Here is a 19,090-nt window from a genome sequence, read left to right as displayed (position 1 = left end):
TTTGGTGAACTGTTTTTGATATTCTATGTTCAATATCGTCCAACTGTTGGAAGCTCACATGCACAAACCATAGAATCAGTTCCGTTGGAGTTGCGTGACTCAGATGGTTCATAGACAGATAGTAATTCGCCCCTCACGCCCTTATGTTAAATTTAAACTTTTAACCTTAAATTTTTAATAAATTTAAAAGTTTTTTATTATAGTTTATTTTTAGCGTTAACTTTTATTTACGAATATATCGTTTGGTGTCTCGAAAAACGAAACAATGACACCCTATAATATTCCATGTACAACCGGCATAGCATTTTACCGCTCACATCACGTGAGGTTATGTGTCGAAGAAATTTCGTGATTCTTTGAGTTGAGATGAGCATCTAAGATACCGAGAGACGTAAATTTTTTATCGATACCTTAAGAACTGTAAAATCATTTGATGACCCACACATCGACGTGCTCTCCTGGTTATCCTCGACGACGCCGGGTGGATCGAGCTGTGCGTGCGTCCGCTTTTAAACCAAAGATGTCAAGCACCAAGCAGAGCTGTACTACTACTACTACTGCTTACACATGACCAGCGGCGCGTGACAGGTCCAGGGCAACGGAATTGTTGGGTAGCGGCATCATCTCCCTGAAGCCGAGTATTCTACTCCTTCCCCCGGGCCTGCCTGCGTGCAGCCGTGCAGGCGCGTGCCGCCGAGCTGCGGGCAGCAGCGCAGGCAGGCGCACGCGTTATCCGCGGACGCGGCCAAGGCCCGCGTTCTTGTACCGATTCGTGCGCGACAAACGGCAGGTGATGAAGAGGAGAGGGCAGCGGCACATGGCCTGGCTAGAATCCAACGAAATCGCGGGCGCTCACCGAGCGAGCTGCTACAACAGGCGTGAGTAATTTGGCGGGGGTGATGCGCATGGAGATGGAGGCTGCTCGTCTAACGTCCTTCACGAGGGCACTGTAGTGCGCTCGCTCGCTGCTCGCGGTTGCTTGATACGTTGCTCGGCATGATTTATAAATTAAAATTTAAATATGTTAGATTTTTTTAATCAAAGTTTATTATTTAATTTTAAACTTTTAGATCACTAAAACTAATATATAAAAAAATTATTTATAAATTATTTTCGTTTGTATATATATATATATATATATATATATATATATATATATATATATATATGTTTAACTAGCTCAACAATCTCCCCTAATTTGGCGATCACCACCCGTGCTGGATCGTAGCCCCGGTACTCCATCATTCTCTGCGGGTCCTAGTGGATAAATGCGATCGAAGGGCTGTCGGATCCGCCGGGTCGGCACGGCCTGCCGGCGATGGTGTGGCCATCGACGCGGCTGGTTGGGTTGGGACTTGGGGGTAATCGAGCTCGATCCACCGCCTGGACGAACTCGCCGCAACGGGCTACGCAATACGGTTGAGATCTGAACGCTATGAATCGCTGGGTGGTCCCGTTAAGTTGGGTTGGTTTGATTATTTACTTAGTAAAATCCTTTTATATATATATATATATATATATATATATATGAAAAGACGAAGACAGAAAGCCTACCAGAATATATTAGAAGGAATAAGAATTGTTACCAAAAGAAGAAACGAGATTACATTGGGAGGAAGCTGCTAGAAGAGGAGAAAGCTCTCAGGGAGGTCGAAAAGCAAAATATCTTAAATCTATCTCTAGTTTTATTTTGTGGGCTACTTAAAAGGTAGTGTTGTGCTGACTGTTGAAGACTCTACCATTTCTCTCCATCCAGATGTGCCACTAAGTTATTATCAAGGATCCTATTAAGTTCTTTTGCAGAGATTTTGGTTTGGTTTTGCAGAAGGATCTCTACCACTCCCTTAGAGTTTTGTTATTTGGCAGCAAGAGTGTATTATGCTTTTCTCATGAGCAGAGTTGACTCCTACTTAATATATCAAAATTTAGAATTTGTTAATACTAGAATTTGGAAAGGTTAGCCCCATTTGGTATGATAGTCAAGTGTGCATCAGTTAGTGGTAACTACGACCATCTATTAATCAATCTCATTGTTTCGCTTTTGTTTATGCTTATAACTAAATTTAAATTTCGAGTTGATTTTGGGTTATTGGTTGTACTTTATTTTCCGGCCTTTGTTTTTAGATTGCTAAAAATACGTATATACAATATGTATTCACGAGTTATCCTTTTTTAAATATGACGTTTCACTTTTTGTTCACTTTTTTTCTTGAAAAAAAAGATGAACCCCGTTAAAGTAAAAGAACTACTACTCCCTACGTTCAAAAATATAATTTTTATACTATTTTAAAGTTATCCTAAAGTATAAACATTTATATCACTATTCACAGTACTTCTTGTCGCATCAATAATTTCTTATTTATGATTATTTCTATTTTATCTCTACTTGCCCTCCTGCTCATATCTATTCCATATTTGTTAAAGGCTTCATATTCTTTTTTTCTTCTTAATCTTAATCTATACTAAATTTAACCTGAAAATACTTATATTTTAATTTTAGACGATGTTGTATTTTCAAAACATGTGCTGAAATGCAAAACAACAACATTGTAAGTTGGATAGAATGGGTGGCTTCTTCAGGCAACATGGTAGTCCCAAGCTTCACAGGGTACGTAGAAGAGATCGACAGGTGGATGGTGTAGGCGCGTAAGTAGTGTGTATACTCACTTTATCATCGTAGATGTACTAAGTATTAATTTATCTCTATTCAGTTTGAAGAAAAACAAATAATGTAGTTTCTAAGTATTAATTTATATAAAGTTATTTGGTTTATCAAATGAAATACTGGGAAACAAAAAGAAAATTTCCTTTCCTTACTAGTTGAAGAAAGAAAATATAGAAAAACGTTTTATCCATCCAAACGTCTTAGAAATTTTCATATGGATTAATATGGGCAAACATTTTTATTCCTCTATTTTTTTTCCATTTCTAGGCTAAAATTCCTCCAGACCAAATATACCATAAAGTAGTAAATATATTGTATTATTTTAAAGTAGTAAAGATGCACATCTTCTATTGTAAGTTTATAACATAGAATAAATTTAACAAAACTATGATCGACCTATCACATGACTATAAATTTAAGTGTATATATCATTAAACCATAGATTCAAAACTATTTTTTTCACAAAACTACAGATTTAATAGAAAACTATAAATTTAACATCAATTTTATCGTGAAGCTCAAACTTTATATGTGCCACATCAACTGTAGAAGCCATGAGAACAAAAGCTAAGAAACTTCCCACCACTTCCTTTGTTTAACTCCACCATTGTTTGTTTGTCTGTCTGTTTAGATAATGATTGTTTTGTTTGTGTAGTTAGTGAGTATGTTCTCTCCATTAGCCTACCGTTCGTCACACATAGGAAACACATAACTCTCTATCTTACGGTCCTTTGACTTTGAGTGACTATCATGTTCTATATATTAGTGACCTATACTAAAGACCAATAAATCAGAGATGCCTCATGCGTTAATTTGACTGTGTGCTCTTCACTTATACAATCCTACTCTAAAAAAGTGCTCTTTGTATTTTTTTTTTTTGGAGGGAGTACAATACCGGTCAAGTGCCGGAATGGTTTTTATACATAGATAGATATTCATCTATTTTTTTACATATAGCCTAAATAGTCAAAAAAATCAAAATATTGTTTTAATAAGATAATTAATGTAAGATGTATCCCTTCATAAATATGCAAATTTTATATTTAACTTCTACAAATAAAAAACAAATTAAAATGAAACTAATATACATATTCATAATTATATTTATTATAACTTGTCAAGTCAAATTTGAAATTTCATGCTTGTGAAGTGATATATTTATATTAATCTATATTATTAAATACTTTTATATTTTTTAATAACCATTTAAATGATATATAAGAAATAAAGTAAAATACATGGCCGGTTCTTAAACTTATGACGCGGTACCATTTAGGTCAATAAACTTAGAAATACACGTTTAGATCCACGAACTCGTTTTAATGTCTAAAATCATAGACCTGGATGATACATTAAAACGACTTTATGGATATGGATGGTACATGAATACGAGTTTATGGACCTAGATGGTATATTAAAACGAGTTTATGAACTGGATGGTACATTAAAATAAGCTCATGTATCTAAACATGTATTTTTTAAGTTTACGAACCACCGCGTCACAGTTTAAGAACCGACCCGGAACTCTACTCTAACAAATAAACGACTTTCCTGTAAAGTGGCTGCTAACTTGTAGTACTGCAGAAAGCTAACCATCAACTAGCCAACTTGTACTAGTACACAAGACACCGTCGTCCGTAGGCACAAAAGATCAACATTCCCTTCGTGCCCATCCCGCGTGACATCAAAAGCGGCGTCCTAGGAAGCTAATCCGTGCTTGATGCTTCCACAGCCGGACTGCTCGATTCCACTGGATCCCTGCTAGCTCCGGCCTTCCAAGAAATGGCCACCGCGAAACCGAGCACCGCCGTCCCGGCTGCCAACACCGCCGCAGCCGCTGACAAGCCGGCGGCCGAGCAGCTCCTGGAGGTGGCGGAGGACGAGGTGGTCATCGACTTCCAGCCCAACGCCAAGTGCCGCGCGGACCTCCGCCTCCGCTCGCTACACCCCTCCCTCCCCGTCGCCTTCAAGGTCCAGACCTCCTCCCCTCTCAAGTTCCTCGTCAGCCCCCCGCGCGGCGCCGTGCAGCCGCTCTCCTCCGCCTCCCTCCGCGTCGTGCTCCGCCCGCAGCAGCACGCTCCCCCGTCCTTCCCACGCTCCCGCGGCGACCGCTTCCTCGTGCTCTCCTCCCTCTCCGCCGCGCACCTCGACTCCGCCTCCAGCGCCACCAGCGGCGGCGGCGCCAACGCCATCCGCCTCCGCGTGTTCTTCGGCGGGGCGTACCTGCTCCGCCTCGCGGCTGACGCCGGGGACGCCGCTGCCGTGCGCCTCCTCCTGCGCCGGCAGCCGCACCTCCTGCCGCTCCTGGAGCCCGAGGCGGCCCTGCCCGACGGCGCCGAGCCGTGGGCGCCGCTGCACGCGGCGGCCGCGAGGGGGGACACGGCAGAGGTGCGGCGCCTGGGACCGGACGCGCTGGGAGCGCGTGACCGTGAGGGGAGGACCGCTCTGCACGTCGCAGCCGCGGCGGGGGAGGCCGAGGCGGCAGCGGCGCTGGTGGACATGGGCGCCGACGCCGCGGCGACCGACGCACGCGGGAGGACGCCGCTGGATGTGGCGCGAGAGAAGAGCTATGTAAGTTAGAAGCTACTACCACTTGTTTGTCCTTCTTACCGTCCGGTACCCTTAGCTCAGGGAATTCCGATGCTGCTTTTTAATTGCAACTGGACAAAAGATTCCTCCTGGTAACAAACCATGCAACCATGCGTCAACATGAACCAATCTATGTGTGGTCCTAAGTCCTAACTGGAATGAATAGCAGTAGTAAGCAACATGTCGTAAAAACGTTTTGTGTCAAAATGGGGGAAACTATTATTGATTAGTTGTAGAGCATTCACTTGTGTACACAAGTTACAGAACGGACGGGAGTCGGATCATGGACCAGCTGGAGGATGCACGTAGGTAGCTTGGCTTATATGACCCGCGTGGATGCGCTCGTGAGTCGTGGATCATGGTAGCACAGCAGGACGACGCTACAGTAGTGCAATTCCATTATTGTCCACCAGAAATGAATAAATGGCCAGCATGGATCTACTTGTCTACGAATGACATGGTTGAACAGAACAGATCAGTACTGCTGTTACTTTTCAGGGGTAGAGAAGTGAAATCCAAGCAAACATCTTCATTTCACTTCCAATTTTGATTACAAATTATCCTCACTGTTCCAAATTAAACAACTTAGTATTAGATAAGATGTAGTTACTGTTAGGAATAATAGATCAAGACACAGGATTTAACGTGGAAAAACCCCTCTAAAGTAGAGAGGAAAAAAACCACGGGAGAAAAATCCACTAATAAAGGTACGGGATTACATGTACAAGGGTGGCCTATATTTATAGGCATTGAATAAGACTAGGACTACGACTAGGATTAGGACTAGTGCTAGAATTAGTTTATTTGAGTCATAACCCAACACTTACAATGTTGTTTGGTGGGTGCAGCAAGAAGTGGTGGACATCTTGGAACGGTGGGAGCTGGTAATGACGGCGGCGAGGCGAGGCGACCTGCAGAGCCTCGAGTCCCTACTAAACAAGCGCACCGGCGTTCATGGCCGCGATCAGTACGGCCTGACGGCGCTCCACCTTGCCGCCATCAAAGGGCACTGCGACGTGATCGCGCTGCTCGCCGGGTCAGGCTGCATGGATATCGAGTGCGAGGACGTGGAGGGGCACCGGCCGCTGCACCTCGCCGTCGAAGGCGGCAGCGCCGACGCCGTGGAGCTGCTGCTCGACATGGGCGCCGACGTGCACGCTGCCACCAGGCGGGGCGCGACGCCGCTGCAGATGGCCGTGACGATGGGGTACGAGGCCATCGCGCAGCTGCTGCGCGGCCGGGGCGCCGACGAGGCAGCCGCGCCGGCGTTGTGCATCGCGTCCTCGTCTTCCTCCTCGATATCGTGTGCCTAGATTCGCTGTGTCGACTGCACGGTCCAGAGTTGTTTATACTTTTGTACCACGAGTCAGGGACACAGTATTGTCCTGTATAGGTTTATAGTTTACAGAGGTGATTGTTCTGTTTTTGTCAGTAACTCTTGTTAGCGGATGTTTGCATTGGTTTCCTTCTTTATAGGTTCGGTAGAACAATAATATATTATTGGTTTCATAGCCCGACATAATGTTACGTTGGAAAATTGTGTGTTCCATTTCATCACATCTTTGACCAGAAATTGAACTTTGCAATCCTTTTGGAGCACCCAAAGCTTGCAGTTTGTTGAGCTGCACTATTTCTCAAACAGCGGCAGGTTGTTTGCATGATAGTACAACGACTTGCTGTTCCATAGCACTCTCAAGTCTCAGCTAATAGTAGATCTGTTGATGATGTGCAAGCGAGAGGATGAGAAAGAAGAGTCTGACTATTGGCTTAGCATTGACTTCTAATGATAGATAGCAGGGCATATAGGCTAAGACACATAGGGATATGGATTAAAAAATTAGAAGTTGGATTAGTTTCTAGAGTCTGAACTATTTAGTATCAATTCTTGTAAGTTTACAACCGGCTCTAGCACAAGAATCAGAAAACTCTACGAGAGAGACAAATGGATCAGTATTAATTATGAAGCGCTAACTACTATATTGATGAGCTAAGAGAAGACTAAAAGGAGTTGTAGAGCCGGCTTGCTAACTATATTATTAGCCTCGCTCTTGCCATCAATTTATTAGATTTTTGTTTTTGTCTCTTATGTGCCACCCATGCTTTTGGCATTTCAAGCACAAATGTACCTCTTTGCAATCCCCCAAAAATAGGCTAACCAAACACAAGAATATCTAAAAAGTAGTTCCATAAAACGACGTTGCTCTAGTACATTCCTCCTATACCACTAGTATAATTTTTAATTTTAAAACTAAACCCTTCCAAAACTTATGCCAGGATCTGAATCTTTTGACCATGCACCCCGTCCATGTGTGACATCATTATTTGCCACGCTAACAAGAATGACATGTCAATGTTATTTGGCCATGCCAACTCCTCATGTTATAACAATTTTATTTGGCCACACTATGTGGAGTGGTGTGACCAAAAGATTTACATTAAAAATAAGTTTTAGAGGATTATTTAAAAATTTAAAAATAAGAAGGTTCAAAAAATAATAAAAAAATATGTATGATTTTCCATTCAAGAAATTCAATTACAGCACTAGCAGATAAAAAATAGAATAAATAGAAGAGTTAAAAGATGACAAACATATATGGGTTGGCAACCTGGCATCCCTGACTTCATTTTGCTTCAACAATGTACTAAAGGTGGTGTGAAGTGACATTACACTCCGCCTCAAAGCTTACAATCGACTTTACAATCTCCTGGACAGCATGGCCACAAAGATAATTAGGCTAGCACTCTTCTGTACTAGCTAGAAAATTGAACCGTATGTTTTGTTAGATTACAGTACAAAGGCAGTAAGTATAGTGTACAACTAAAACCATGGCATACCAATAGGACATAGTTGACAGTTTGACACGCTCCCAACTTGAGATGTTCCAGTTTGACGATTTTATTTTGTTTCTCTTCAAGTAATGAGTTTAGAGATTCAAGCATCATATTATCCACACTGGTCTATATATGAGCATTTTCCTGGCAAATTAAATAAGGGAAATTAATGAAGTTCTCTCCATAAAAAGAACGTTAAAGAGAACAATGACCAGTACAGCATTCGGTTTTCTAATGGGCAACATGCACTCATTAGATGAAAAGCATGATAGAGTGTACACTCACCAAGTTGAGAATTAGGGCATTGTCTCAGCACATAAGCAATGGAACGCAGGAGATTAAATTGGAGATGCAATTGCTTCAGGATTAACGCAGGATGGTCTTTTTGCATTGTAGTAGAAATGGGCAATCATTTGAACTAATTCGTCAGCAGTTCTTATTTCTGTAAACAAGCATACAAGACAATTAGGTGTTGCCTGGGTGGCAATTTTGACCATTGAAAAAGGTGGCACAACATGAAGGTTCAAGGTAGCGCTCAACATTGTTGGTAATGCAAAGTTCCGAACAACTGACCTTAAATTTTAATTTGTCAATTACGTTAACAAGGTTTGTCATAAAATGAAACTAACTACTAACCTTTTTCCCTGTATAATATCTTGTTTCCCCTGAGGAACAATAACTGTGGGCATTGTTCTACTTGAAGTGCAAATGCCAGGTCTCTCTCGATATTCATATCAACCTTTACAGTCTGAAACACATAATCAAACTTAGCACATGACCGACCACAACATAATCAAATTTAGCGCATGACCACCTTAAGAGCTTTACAATAGTAAATCAAGTAACAACAGTAAACATGATTCACACTGACCCGAGGAGGTAGCCGATCTTTACTATTCCAGTACACCTTAGCAGCCTTTTCCAATTCTTCAAGAAACTTCCAATTGTCAGCTGCCCTATACAAACAAAGGCAAAACATTAGACACATGCAGCGTTTTTCCGCCGGCCCGGCAAACAAAACATTAGGCACACGTTACCATCCTTCCATGGAACTAGTAGACTTATTTTCTGAGGCATCTCAAAGCCATAGCACATTTTTATGCTTTATAGTTCTGAACTTTTATTTCAATGGATTCGAAATTCTCACATATGACAATTTAAAGTACAAAGTTCGAAGTTTCTAAAGGAATTTTCAATCTGCTCCTATCGTAGTATCAGTGTCGTCAGTTCACATGGATAGAAACTGGGCAGAACTAATGATTTTGTACCTGTTGTAGCGCTCGAACACCAGGACGACGAGGGGGCTGGGGTGGAAGGCGAAACTCTCCCACTCCAAGCAATTGATCTCTTTCACCCACCCCTCCTCGACCTCCCCCTCCCAATCGATCTCCACACCATCCACCGTCACATTCTTGATCGAATGCTTGTCAAAGTACTCCGACGCCCGGATCCCCCACCCGATGTCAGCGTCCAGCGGCCAGGAGGGGTCCTCCTCCTCCACCACAGTCCTCTGCTCCCCCTCTTCTTCCTCCCCAAGCCCCTCTTCCCCCTCCTCGTTGGAGAACTCGTCCTCCTCATCCTCCTCCCTTCGCTTCAAGATGTCGCCCTTACCTTGGAGGACCTCGGGGCTGCGCTCCCGGATGGAGGCGAAGACCTGCTCGAGGCGGCCACGCACGAAGTCCTCCACCGCCGCCGCCTCGCTCCGGCGCCCGCGACGCGGCTTGCGGGGCTTGGTCGTGGGGAAGTCGGCGGTGCCGTCCCCTAGGTTCTCGTGGCTGGTACCAGGCTCGGCTTTGGGCGCTCCCCGTGCTGGCGTCGGATTGGGAGGCCGTGGCGGCGGCGTCGAGGGCGCAGAGGAAGCTAGGAGGCGCCGTCTGGGTTGGCGACCGCGGCTGGGGTTTAAGCCGGCGGCGGGTGCCGAGGGTTTAAGCGGGAGGAGAGTGGGAAGACGAAGCATCACGGCGACGGGGGGAGGGATGCGAGCGGCTGGCTCTCTCGCCTTTCACCCTTCCAGCTCTATCCAAACTGCCGCGGCAAACGTGTTACGGGCTACTGTTCGGCCCACTGCATTGGTCTGATTATCAATTTGGGCCCAAATCTGCTTGAAGATTTGCCGGCCCAATGCGTGTGCTCCCAATCGGGGAATAAGTTTATTTTTGGTCCCTTAACTCGATAGTGAATTCGATTTACGACCTTGAAACTCAAAACCAGGTAAAAAACATGTCACAGAACTGTCAAAACCGGTGCAAAATAAGTCCAACACAGTTTGGATGATGGTTTCGGCTGACGTGACGTCTACGTGGTTGGTTTGACTCGGTTCTCATCCTACGTGATAGTGACGTGGCACTAAAAGCAAAATATAAAAATTAAAAAAATATGCGTCCTCTACAGTGATACCCTTCACCAGATTGACTTCCCCAGTTTCCAACGAATTCGTGTGGACATAGAAGAGAGGGGATGCGGTGAAGGAAGTGAGGCCCACTGACATGTAACATATGAGTTAAATTTTATTATTTGACTGATATATGGGCTCACGTTTTTTATTTAATTTTTAATTGTTAAATTTTTCTTTATGTGCCATGTCTGGACGAGAATCAAGTCAATTCAGTCACGTTAAACCACCATCCAAACCATATGAGAACTTATTTTGTATCTGTTTTGACGGTTGAGAGACCCGATGGATCCGTCGACAAAATAAAGGAGTGAACTTATTTCCCCATTCGGAAGCAAGTCCACTGAAGCTTTCAGTGACGTCAGCGATGGACGACAGCCGGTTTTAACGGTGAGTAGCCATGGCTCTTTTCACTCCCTTGACGTCGCTTTCCTCCGTGCGGAGAAGTCGCCGTCAACAAATACGGGGCGGAGTGTCAGAGCAGCGCACCTAAGGCTAGTCGATGCGCGCGGCGGCGATCGAGCGGTCGATCACGCTGGCCGGCCGGCCCCGCGTGGTGCGTCGCCCCGACCGGCCGCACCTGGTGACTTAAACTAGCACCCTCATTGTTTTTCCTTCTTTATATGATAAAGTTTAACCTTTAAGCTTTTATTGTAAGTTAATTTTAAGATTTTTATGATAGTTTATTTTTCAATATTTGATTTTAAAATAACGAGAACACATATCTAATTTTTTATTAATATTTTTTTAAAAATTATAAATGTGTTGTTTGGGTTTTTAATTGAAAGGCAAAGGTTGCGTTCCAAGATAAGAGTTACTTAAGCCATTAGCTACCAAAAACGATAAATATAATTAGTATATAATTAATTAAATATTACTTACTAAAATTTTAAAAATAGATTTATTTGATCTTTTAAAACAATTCTATATAAAAAATTTTCGTACAAAATACATCATAGTTTAAAAAATAGTAAAAAAAAGATTAATTCAGTCAGACAGACTGAAATGAACGCAGCCAAAAGATGACCGATTAGCTCTGATCGATCCACCGGCTACGACACCGAGACCACTTATCGCGATCGGCGCAGCCGCTGCCCGTCTCTCTCCACCGGCGGTTTGTCTAGACGACGAAGGCTAATTAGAATGGATGGCTAATCCGATCGATTCGACGGCCAATTGAAGCCTTCGATTGCAAATATGTAGGCCAGGGCCGGTGATTGGTTACGAAGAAGAATATGGTGTACTAGCTATTCTCCAATTAAAAGGATAGAACAGGGATCCTTCTGCTATGTAGTATTAGCCAATTAGCTATCCTCCTGCAGTACTCCATATTTGCGACGAATGGAGTGTCTGCTACAACACTCATGCTACAGTAAACGCGAACAGAGAAAACGGAAGTTTTTTAGCACATGGGTGTATGTACCATCGTTACTTGTATGTCATCTAAATAGTTATCAAAAAATATAAAAAAAATTAACAAGATAGTTTGATATGAGTTATATCACTCCATCAACATGCAAGTTTAAATTTAGCTTCTACAAGTTGCAGCAAAAATAACAAAAACAATTATAAATATGCATATACTTAGTTTTAGTTTTGTTTGTTTTTTTGCTACAACTTATAGAAGTTGAATTTAAACTTGCATGTTTATGAAGTGATATAACTCATATTAATCTATCTTGTTAATTTTTTTATATTTTTTGATAACTATTTAGATTATATACAAATACACGAGTGTACGTACACTCGTGTGCTAAAAAGTTGTTCCCATAGAAGATGGACACTGTATGGCTACAGTATTTGCGTAGTATTCACTGCATTAAATAACTGTAGGCACAGCAACAGTGTTTCTCTGCAGCTCTGTAGAGAGTGAAGGATTACGCCTACCATCGTTACAGCAGCCGACCGACGATACCTTCCTGATATGTCATTATATGTTTGGGTTGCTTTTTTCGGTTATAACCTTTTCAGATGCGGTCTTAAACGGTTTACAGTATCTTATAATATGTAGTTATAGATTTTGGAAAATAAACAAAGAATTTAAAAGCTAGAGAAACTGGATTTAGAGCATTCCCAACAGCTCATCTAAATTTGGTTATCCATATCTACATTTGGATGATCATCTAAAACACTTTCATCTTTCATATCTCTTTATACTCCACCAGATCATCCATATATAGCATTCTATATATCTCTTTGAAGGATGGAGAGAGATTATGTTCTCTCTTCTAATATGGATGACATCCAAAAATAGATGATAGGATGACCGTTCTGTTGGAGCTCAGTTTATAGTCTTCATCCTCTATTTTCAAAATAGAAGATTGGATAGATGAGCTGTTGAGGATGCGGAGTTTTACCAGATTCTCGGAAGCTGACTATGAAACAACTGCTTCTTAAAATCTAAAACTTCCCAAATAGGCTCTATATCACACTGTCAAGCTGCTGATGATCGATAGTGTTGGATATAATAGAGTAGGTATAATAAAAGTTACCACCTAATGTTAATACATGGTAAGCTATAAAAGAGATAAAAGGAATGAAAAGATAAATGCACTGCAATATGTATTCGTTCTGTTCTATATTATAAAATATTTTAGCTATATTTAGCCTTACCTCTGTATTAGTATATATTTATATATGAGTAACATATAAATAATACTAGAAACTCTTAAATCACGAAACGGATGTCGTAGCTGTTAAGAAGCCTGTAAGAGAACAAGGTGGACCAATGCTTAACGTTTTAACATATACGTATAGCCACAATTACTACAAATAGGCTATTAAATCAGTTATACATGTTATGCTAACTTTTAGAGTGATAGTAGATTACACTATTAAACTTGTTCTAATTAAGAAACCTGCGGCTGCACTACGACACACAATTCATCACTCCGTAAACAACACCATGCATGAAACTAACCATCGGATCGACATGTTCTCAACTGTAATAAACTAATACTGTATTTCTGGTGTAGGTGTATGTGAGATATTAGCATTTGTAGGACTGTAGCTTCTTTGGCGGATCTAGGATTTAGTATATAGGTGGTTCAATCGATTTTTTTCATAAATACAGTAAATATAATGATGCTAACACATATATATGCAACTATAGATAATAGAATAGACTACAAGTGCACTAGAATATATGAATAAATCATCTTAAAACATATAAAATTAGTAGTTGAGTGAAATTTTGATTAAAAAAACTTATATGGCTTCCCCGTGATAAAATAGAAGCCTAAGTGCCTAGAAAAATTTAAAGAATATTACCGTACTGCATTTCTTCATATCAAGTCTATGTCTTCTAAATTCTAATGGCTATAAAAGATTTTATTATATCTTCTGCATCCACTTTAAAAAACATCATGCTCAATAAAGATGATCATATTACATCATTTACGAGAATATCAATGGATAAAAATTATCATTTTTTGGTTATTAAGGGCTGATCGGCATTTTTTTGGGTGGTCCGAGGACCACCCGGACCACACCCTGGCTACGCCGGTGGCTTCGTTCAGCAGTTTATGTGGACGGTACTAAAGGTGTGTTATTGTCCAGCTGATGATGAAAAATAAAAGATTATCTAATTCTTTTATAACTATTTAGTAGTGTAAATCTACAAGTTAGAATTTTTATTGAAAAAAATAATATGATAAACTTATATATAGGTATATTTAGTAAAGACGAAAACCATCGTTTAGTAGTCTGAGAAACGTGCAATTAAAAACTGAGATAATTTTGATTTGCATGCAGGCCAAAAAGTTTTTCTATACAAGTTTGTTGTCTCGTATTTTTTTCTAAAATAAATGTTTAACTTTATAGTTATTAATTTTATTATTTATGTCATTAAATAGTTATCATAAAAATAAATAATCTTTTATCTTTCTATCTTTCGTCTACAAAACAACACCACCTGAAAAAGTCATAATTAGAAAAAAAATCGAGATCAGAAAGTGACATCTGAACTGTTGAATCTGTATTATATTGTAAGCAGAAAAAAAATCTGTAAGTAGAGAAAGAAGAAAAATGAAAAGGATGGGTTGTCCCCTTTGCATTCGGCACTGCTTTTGTGGCTGCATGAGAAATTGCCAGTGTACCTTTTTTTTTTCTCTTTGAAAGCTGCCAATGTACTTGTATGGAGAACACTGTCGATCCTTCTGTACGTAGTACACATTTCTTAATTAGTAGTAGAATTATTGATGCACGCACACGTTCATTTTCGGTTATTCACACACTATAACTTAAAAAAAAGGGCATAAATGCAACAATATTCCTTCTATTGACGAATATCTTAAAATTACCGAGTATATAGATTTTGACCATTACTTTTTAAATGACATCACAACAAATAGATCTAAATATGTGATACTACTAAAGTTTTTGATTAAAAACCTGCCGATACAACTTTTATTTTACATAAAAATAATACTACTAAAAAGTATTGTTGGTTGAATCTTAATTATCCAAAGCTAAAACCGACATTTATTTTTGAGCGGACAAGTACAAAACAATTAACACCCTGTGAAAAAAATGTTTGTAATTTGTGTCATCCAAGTTTATACCACTCAACACGTACGCGTTATGCACCGCAGAATCGGGTGGTCATCTTTGTTGTTCGGAGGAAAAAAGGAAAGAACAAAATGACATATCTGTAAATAAGATTTATATAGATAACTTTTATAAACATGTTTTCATCGATATAAAAAACAAAGTTTAAAAAATAAACTGTGATGAAAAATACTCAAAAATAATTCTAAATTTAAAGTTTAAAAATTAAATTTTAACTTATAAGCATTAGTAAAGCAAAAAAGATAGGCTCTCCGACCAGCAGAGAATGAATAATATCTGAAAATTTAAAATTACCTTCAAATGAAATATCTCGCTTACCTCGTCTTCCCGCTACACATGCGCTGTACTTACGGTTAGGCGCTGGCCGCTGTCAACGAAAGTTCTACATACGTACGAACTACTATCTCCATCTCATAATAACTTTATTTTTTATTTTTCTGTCCAATGTTTGATCATTTGTTTTATTTAAAAAAAATTAAAAAATTTTAAAAAATTATTTACGTATAGAGTATCATCTAGTAAAAATAAAAATATTAATTGCAAAAAAATTTCAAATAAGACGAAGAGTCAAAACATTGTATCAAAAAACTAAAAACAATCTTATTTCGAAACGGGACTGAGGTAGTACGTATATGTATACGTATCTACGTCTATAACGCCTCGGATTCAAGCGACTGGTGGAGTAGTACACATATATACATGCACACACAGCATAATACAACCACACATATATGACACACCAGCTAGCCGTAGATGTTTACAGAGATATACGTACACATATATCCCATTGCACGTAGACGTATATATACGTGCTACCGCTACGTAAGTATCACGCGCACGTACGTACGTACGTATAAACGTACAAGTCGGATGGCCGGCCGGCAAGCACGTGAATGGGCCGGGTGGCCCGCCAGTGTAAGCTGCTGCCATCAACCTCCGCTCCACTTCAGTGAGTAACATTCAGCTCCCCTCCCGGCTGCCCGTCACTCTCCCCGCCCCGCTCCCTTCCCTTTCCAACGTCCCATCTCGATCCACCCCGTCGAGCACCGCCCCCCCTCAGCCAGATCTCTTCTTCCTTTTTACCGCGCCAGCTCGCCCGGGTGCGTCTCTACTCACCGGCGCCTGACCGGCCGCCGACGATCGATCGCGCGTGAGCGTGTGGGGGAGCGCTGAATTTTTGATGCTGAGCTTGTCGTCGTTGGTCGCTGCGGGCGTCAACTAGCTTGGTTGCTTTGGGTATATGGATCCATCTGGCCCCGGACCGTCCTCTGCCGCGGCTGGCGGCGCGCCGGCCGTGGCGGCGGTGCCTCAGCCGGCGCCGGCGCAGCTGAGCAGGTACGAGTCGCAGAAGCGGAGGGACTGGAACACGTTCCTGCAGTACCTGCGGAACCACCGGCCGCCGCTGACGCTGGCGCGGTGCAGCGGCGCGCACGTGATCGAGTTCCTCAGGTACCTGGATCAGTTCGGCAAGACCAAGGTGCACGCGGCGGGGTGCGCCTTCTTCGGCCAGCCCAGCCCGCCGGGGCCGTGCCCGTGCCCGCTGCGCCAGGCGTGGGGCTCCCTGGACGCACTCATCGGTCGCCTCCGCGCCGCGTACGAGGAGAGCGGCGGGACGCCCGAGTCCAACCCATTCGCCGCGCGCGCCGTCCGGATCTACCTCCGCGAGGTGCGGGACTCGCAGGCCAAGGCGCGGGGCATCCCGTACGAGAAGAAGAAGCGCAAGCGCGCGCAGGCGGCCGGCGTCGAGCCGTCCAGCTCGTCTTCTGCTGCTGCGGCAGCTTCCGGTGGTGGCGACGCGGGCAGCGGTGGCGCTGCAGCTGCCCCCACCGCTCAACCTGGAGGGAGTGGCGCTACACCAAGCACCTCCTGATATCAGTATAGTAAACCTGCAAACCTTGTCCATTAATTTGTTTATCACCTCCGACATCGCAAGATTTGAGCTTTTTGGGTATATTTTAGTTTGATTTGCTTGTCGCTTCGTTGATCTCATACTTTATATGTTTCTTATTCCCCCCTTTTTCCTTGATCAATTAATTAGGTTTAGTACATGGCAAGGAGTTGGAGTCGTAGGGAAAATGAACTAATCACCGCTACTATCTGTTCATGATCCCATAGATATATCCTTGGTATGAAATGGAGATTCCAGGTAATATTAATGGTATCCTAGCTAGCTAGCTACTCCTTTCCTCCCATCATCATCGCAAAGCTTGTCACTGACTTAATTACTAACTAGGGTGTATTGCCTTGCGATCCCAAGTTCCTAATAAGCTAGCTCTTAAATCCACTGCAAATCCTGTATATTTTCTTGGCTTCCGGGGCACAGTACACCAAGAATATAATGGCTCCGGCCCTGTTGATTCATGTATTTGCAGCATACGATGAATTGCATTTCTCCCTTTTCTCCCAAGGATGAACTGTGCAGGAGGAGAGCGACACAGGCAGAAGCTAACTAGGCCCTGCATTGATGGCGGTGTTCCCTCCCCTCGCAACGTACTCCTGCACGGACCTAAGCACCCCCTAGCACGAGCACTACAGTTCCCAGCTGCGGAGTGCGCGCGGCCTTCTTCCCCAGCCGGCCGGCCACGGTCAGCCCATCTCCAATCCTGCTTGATTGCACCACCCTCCATTGCCAAGCAACACAGGCAACATCGATCTGCAGAGATCAATCTCCTTCCAGGAGGGAGAGAGAGAGAGAGAGATGCGGATTCTTCAGGAATCAGTTCTTGATCAAGCTTCTCCAATGGTGAGTGGATGGAGAGAGAGAGAGAGGGAGGAGGTTGGAGAGATAGGGCTAGAGCATGGCATGAAGGCGGGAGGGGGGGTTTGTCGCGGGCGCCTTTAAATAGTAAAGAGCGGGGCGAGGAGGAGGAGGAGGAGGGAGAAGAGGGGATCTGAATATGATCAGCCAGGCAATGCAATCACTGGTCCCCCGGCGGAATGGATCGATGGGTACTGTAGCCTACGGATGGGGATCGAGAGAGCAACGGCCGCCCGTGGCATGGCAGGCGCGCGCCCTCCCCGTTGATTGAGTCCCCCCTCCCGATCCTTGTCTGTCTCGATCTCTGACCACACGTGCACCGGCGCCGCACGTACGCAGTACGTACCCCCTCCCTCCCTCCCCGATCCGGCCGGCCCTCTCACTGTCGCACAGCCGAGCTGCTGCCCTCTCTCTTTCTTGCTGACCGGCCAGCTCGCTGCTGCAATGGCGAGCACGCACGCTCGTGCTGGCTGCGTCTGCCTGCATGGCCAGTGCCCCCCATGCCAGTGCAGTGTGTGGGCGCGCGTGCACTCACTCCCCAGCTAGCTAGCTCCCTCTGATCAATCACTCACTCAAGTCAGTCAGTCAGGTCGGTCGGTCAGTCAATGACCCCCTCATGCATGGTCTGTTGCTTGCACGCGCCGGTCGTCCTCATTCTTCCGGTCTTGCCTTCCTCCAAGGCATTCAAATCTTGTCTCTTTACATACAGGCATGAACGCATGATTGATCTACTACTCCGTATTTTCTCTCTCTCCTCTAATTTTGTACTATATTTTACACCCTTTTTCATTTTTTTGCCCTCTTTTGGTTGCATTTTTGTTCCTGTAGGCCATGTCTCGTACAGCATATATCAACTGAGTACAAATATTTAGTCTTGTAATCTAGCTTGTCAAATAGCTGGTGGTAGTCTGGTAGATAGATGGGATGCCTTAATTAGTTAGTACTGCATATCCACCTAATTAATACAGTTGAACTGGTAGTTTAGGGGGGGGGGGGTTCCAATCACCTGTCCAAACTTATGTGCTCAGAAGAGAACTAATGTTCGCCGCATATATATTGTTTCCCGGCCCTGAATGAATTAATTCCCTTTCTGATCTGAACTGAAGCTCTCTTAACTTTCTGAAGTATTAGGGAGCGAGGTAGAAGACGATGAACAGTGCTTTGGCTAGTTGGTGTGGTAGCCTTTCTCTCTCGCTTTCTCAGCAAAGGAGTGGCGGGCCAATTAGCGAGGCTCGACTTTGCTCCATGTCATCCGACTACTTGCCCCTGTCAAGAAATAGTAGAG

General features: G+C 43.0%; 3 protein-coding genes across 5 annotated transcripts; 2 read left to right on the top strand and 1 right to left on the bottom strand.

The window, feature by feature from the left end:
• The first annotated feature begins 4,236 nt into the window (after nucleotides 1-4,236).
• On the top strand, nucleotides 4,237-6,745 carry LOC102704203 (protein VAPYRIN-like). Its single transcript, XM_040519844.1, has 2 exons — nucleotides 4,237-5,236; nucleotides 6,103-6,745. Exons 1-2 carry the CDS (start codon nucleotides 4,448-4,450, stop codon nucleotides 6,565-6,567), a joined length of 1,254 nt encoding a protein of 417 aa, XP_040375778.1. The 5' UTR covers nucleotides 4,237-4,447; the 3' UTR covers nucleotides 6,568-6,745.
• Nucleotides 6,746-7,782: 1,037 nt separating this feature from the next.
• On the bottom strand, nucleotides 7,783-10,080 carry LOC102714967 (thioredoxin-like fold domain-containing protein MRL7 homolog, chloroplastic). Of its 2 annotated transcripts, XM_006644881.3 has the most exons (6): nucleotides 9,355-10,080; nucleotides 8,958-9,042; nucleotides 8,723-8,834; nucleotides 8,372-8,528; nucleotides 8,090-8,230; nucleotides 7,783-7,959 (listed from the first exon to the last, which is right to left on the bottom strand). In XM_006644881.3, the coding sequence occupies exons 1-4, from the start codon at nucleotides 10,041-10,043 to the stop codon at nucleotides 8,425-8,427; spliced, it is 990 nt and encodes a 329-aa protein (XP_006644944.1). In that variant the 5' UTR covers nucleotides 10,044-10,080; the 3' UTR covers nucleotides 7,783-7,959; nucleotides 8,090-8,230; nucleotides 8,372-8,424. The 2 variants fall into 2 exon arrangements, with proteins under 2 accessions (XP_006644944.1, XP_006644943.1); XM_006644880.3 differs by having other exon boundaries at nucleotides 7,783-8,230.
• Nucleotides 10,081-16,064: 5,984 nt separating this feature from the next.
• LOC102703925 (protein G1-like7) lies at nucleotides 16,065-18,163 on the top strand. 2 transcript variants are annotated; one of them, XM_040520074.1, is made up of 2 exons: nucleotides 16,065-16,922; nucleotides 17,086-18,163. In XM_040520074.1, the coding sequence occupies exon 1, from the start codon at nucleotides 16,288-16,290 to the stop codon at nucleotides 16,915-16,917; it is 630 nt and encodes a 209-aa protein (XP_040376008.1). In that variant the 5' UTR covers nucleotides 16,065-16,287; the 3' UTR covers nucleotides 16,918-16,922; nucleotides 17,086-18,163. The 2 variants fall into 2 exon arrangements, with proteins under 2 accessions (XP_040376008.1, XP_040376009.1); XM_040520075.1 differs by having other exon boundaries at nucleotides 16,065-16,927.
• Nucleotides 18,164-19,090: the final 927 nt, after the last annotated feature.

Source organism: Oryza brachyantha, chromosome 1, assembly GCF_000231095.2.
Source record: "Oryza brachyantha chromosome 1, ObraRS2, whole genome shotgun sequence".
NCBI lineage: Eukaryota > Viridiplantae > Streptophyta > Magnoliopsida > Poales > Poaceae > Oryza > Oryza brachyantha.
This window is presented reverse-complemented; position numbering and strand designations above follow the sequence as displayed.

Coding starts and splice junctions, on each gene's coding strand:
- LOC102704203 (XM_040519844.1), top strand. CDS start 4,448: ATGGCCACCGCGAAACCGAGCACCGCCGTCCCGGCTGCCAACACCGCC. Junction 5,237..6,102: donor TGGCGCGAGAGAAGAGCTAT/GTAAGTTAGAAG, acceptor TGGTGGGTGCAG/CAAGAAGTGGTGGACATCTT.
- LOC102714967 (XM_006644880.3), bottom strand. CDS start 10,043: ATGCTTCGTCTTCCCACTCTCCTCCCGCTTAAACCCTCGGCACCCGCC. Junction 9,043..9,354: donor GTGTTCGAGCGCTACAACAG/GTACAAAATCAT, acceptor TTGTTTGTATAG/GGCAGCTGACAATTGGAAGT. Junction 8,835..8,957: donor AAGATCGGCTACCTCCTCGG/GTCAGTGTGAAT, acceptor TATGTGTTTCAG/ACTGTAAAGGTTGATATGAA.
- LOC102703925 (XM_040520074.1), top strand. CDS start 16,288: ATGGATCCATCTGGCCCCGGACCGTCCTCTGCCGCGGCTGGCGGCGCG.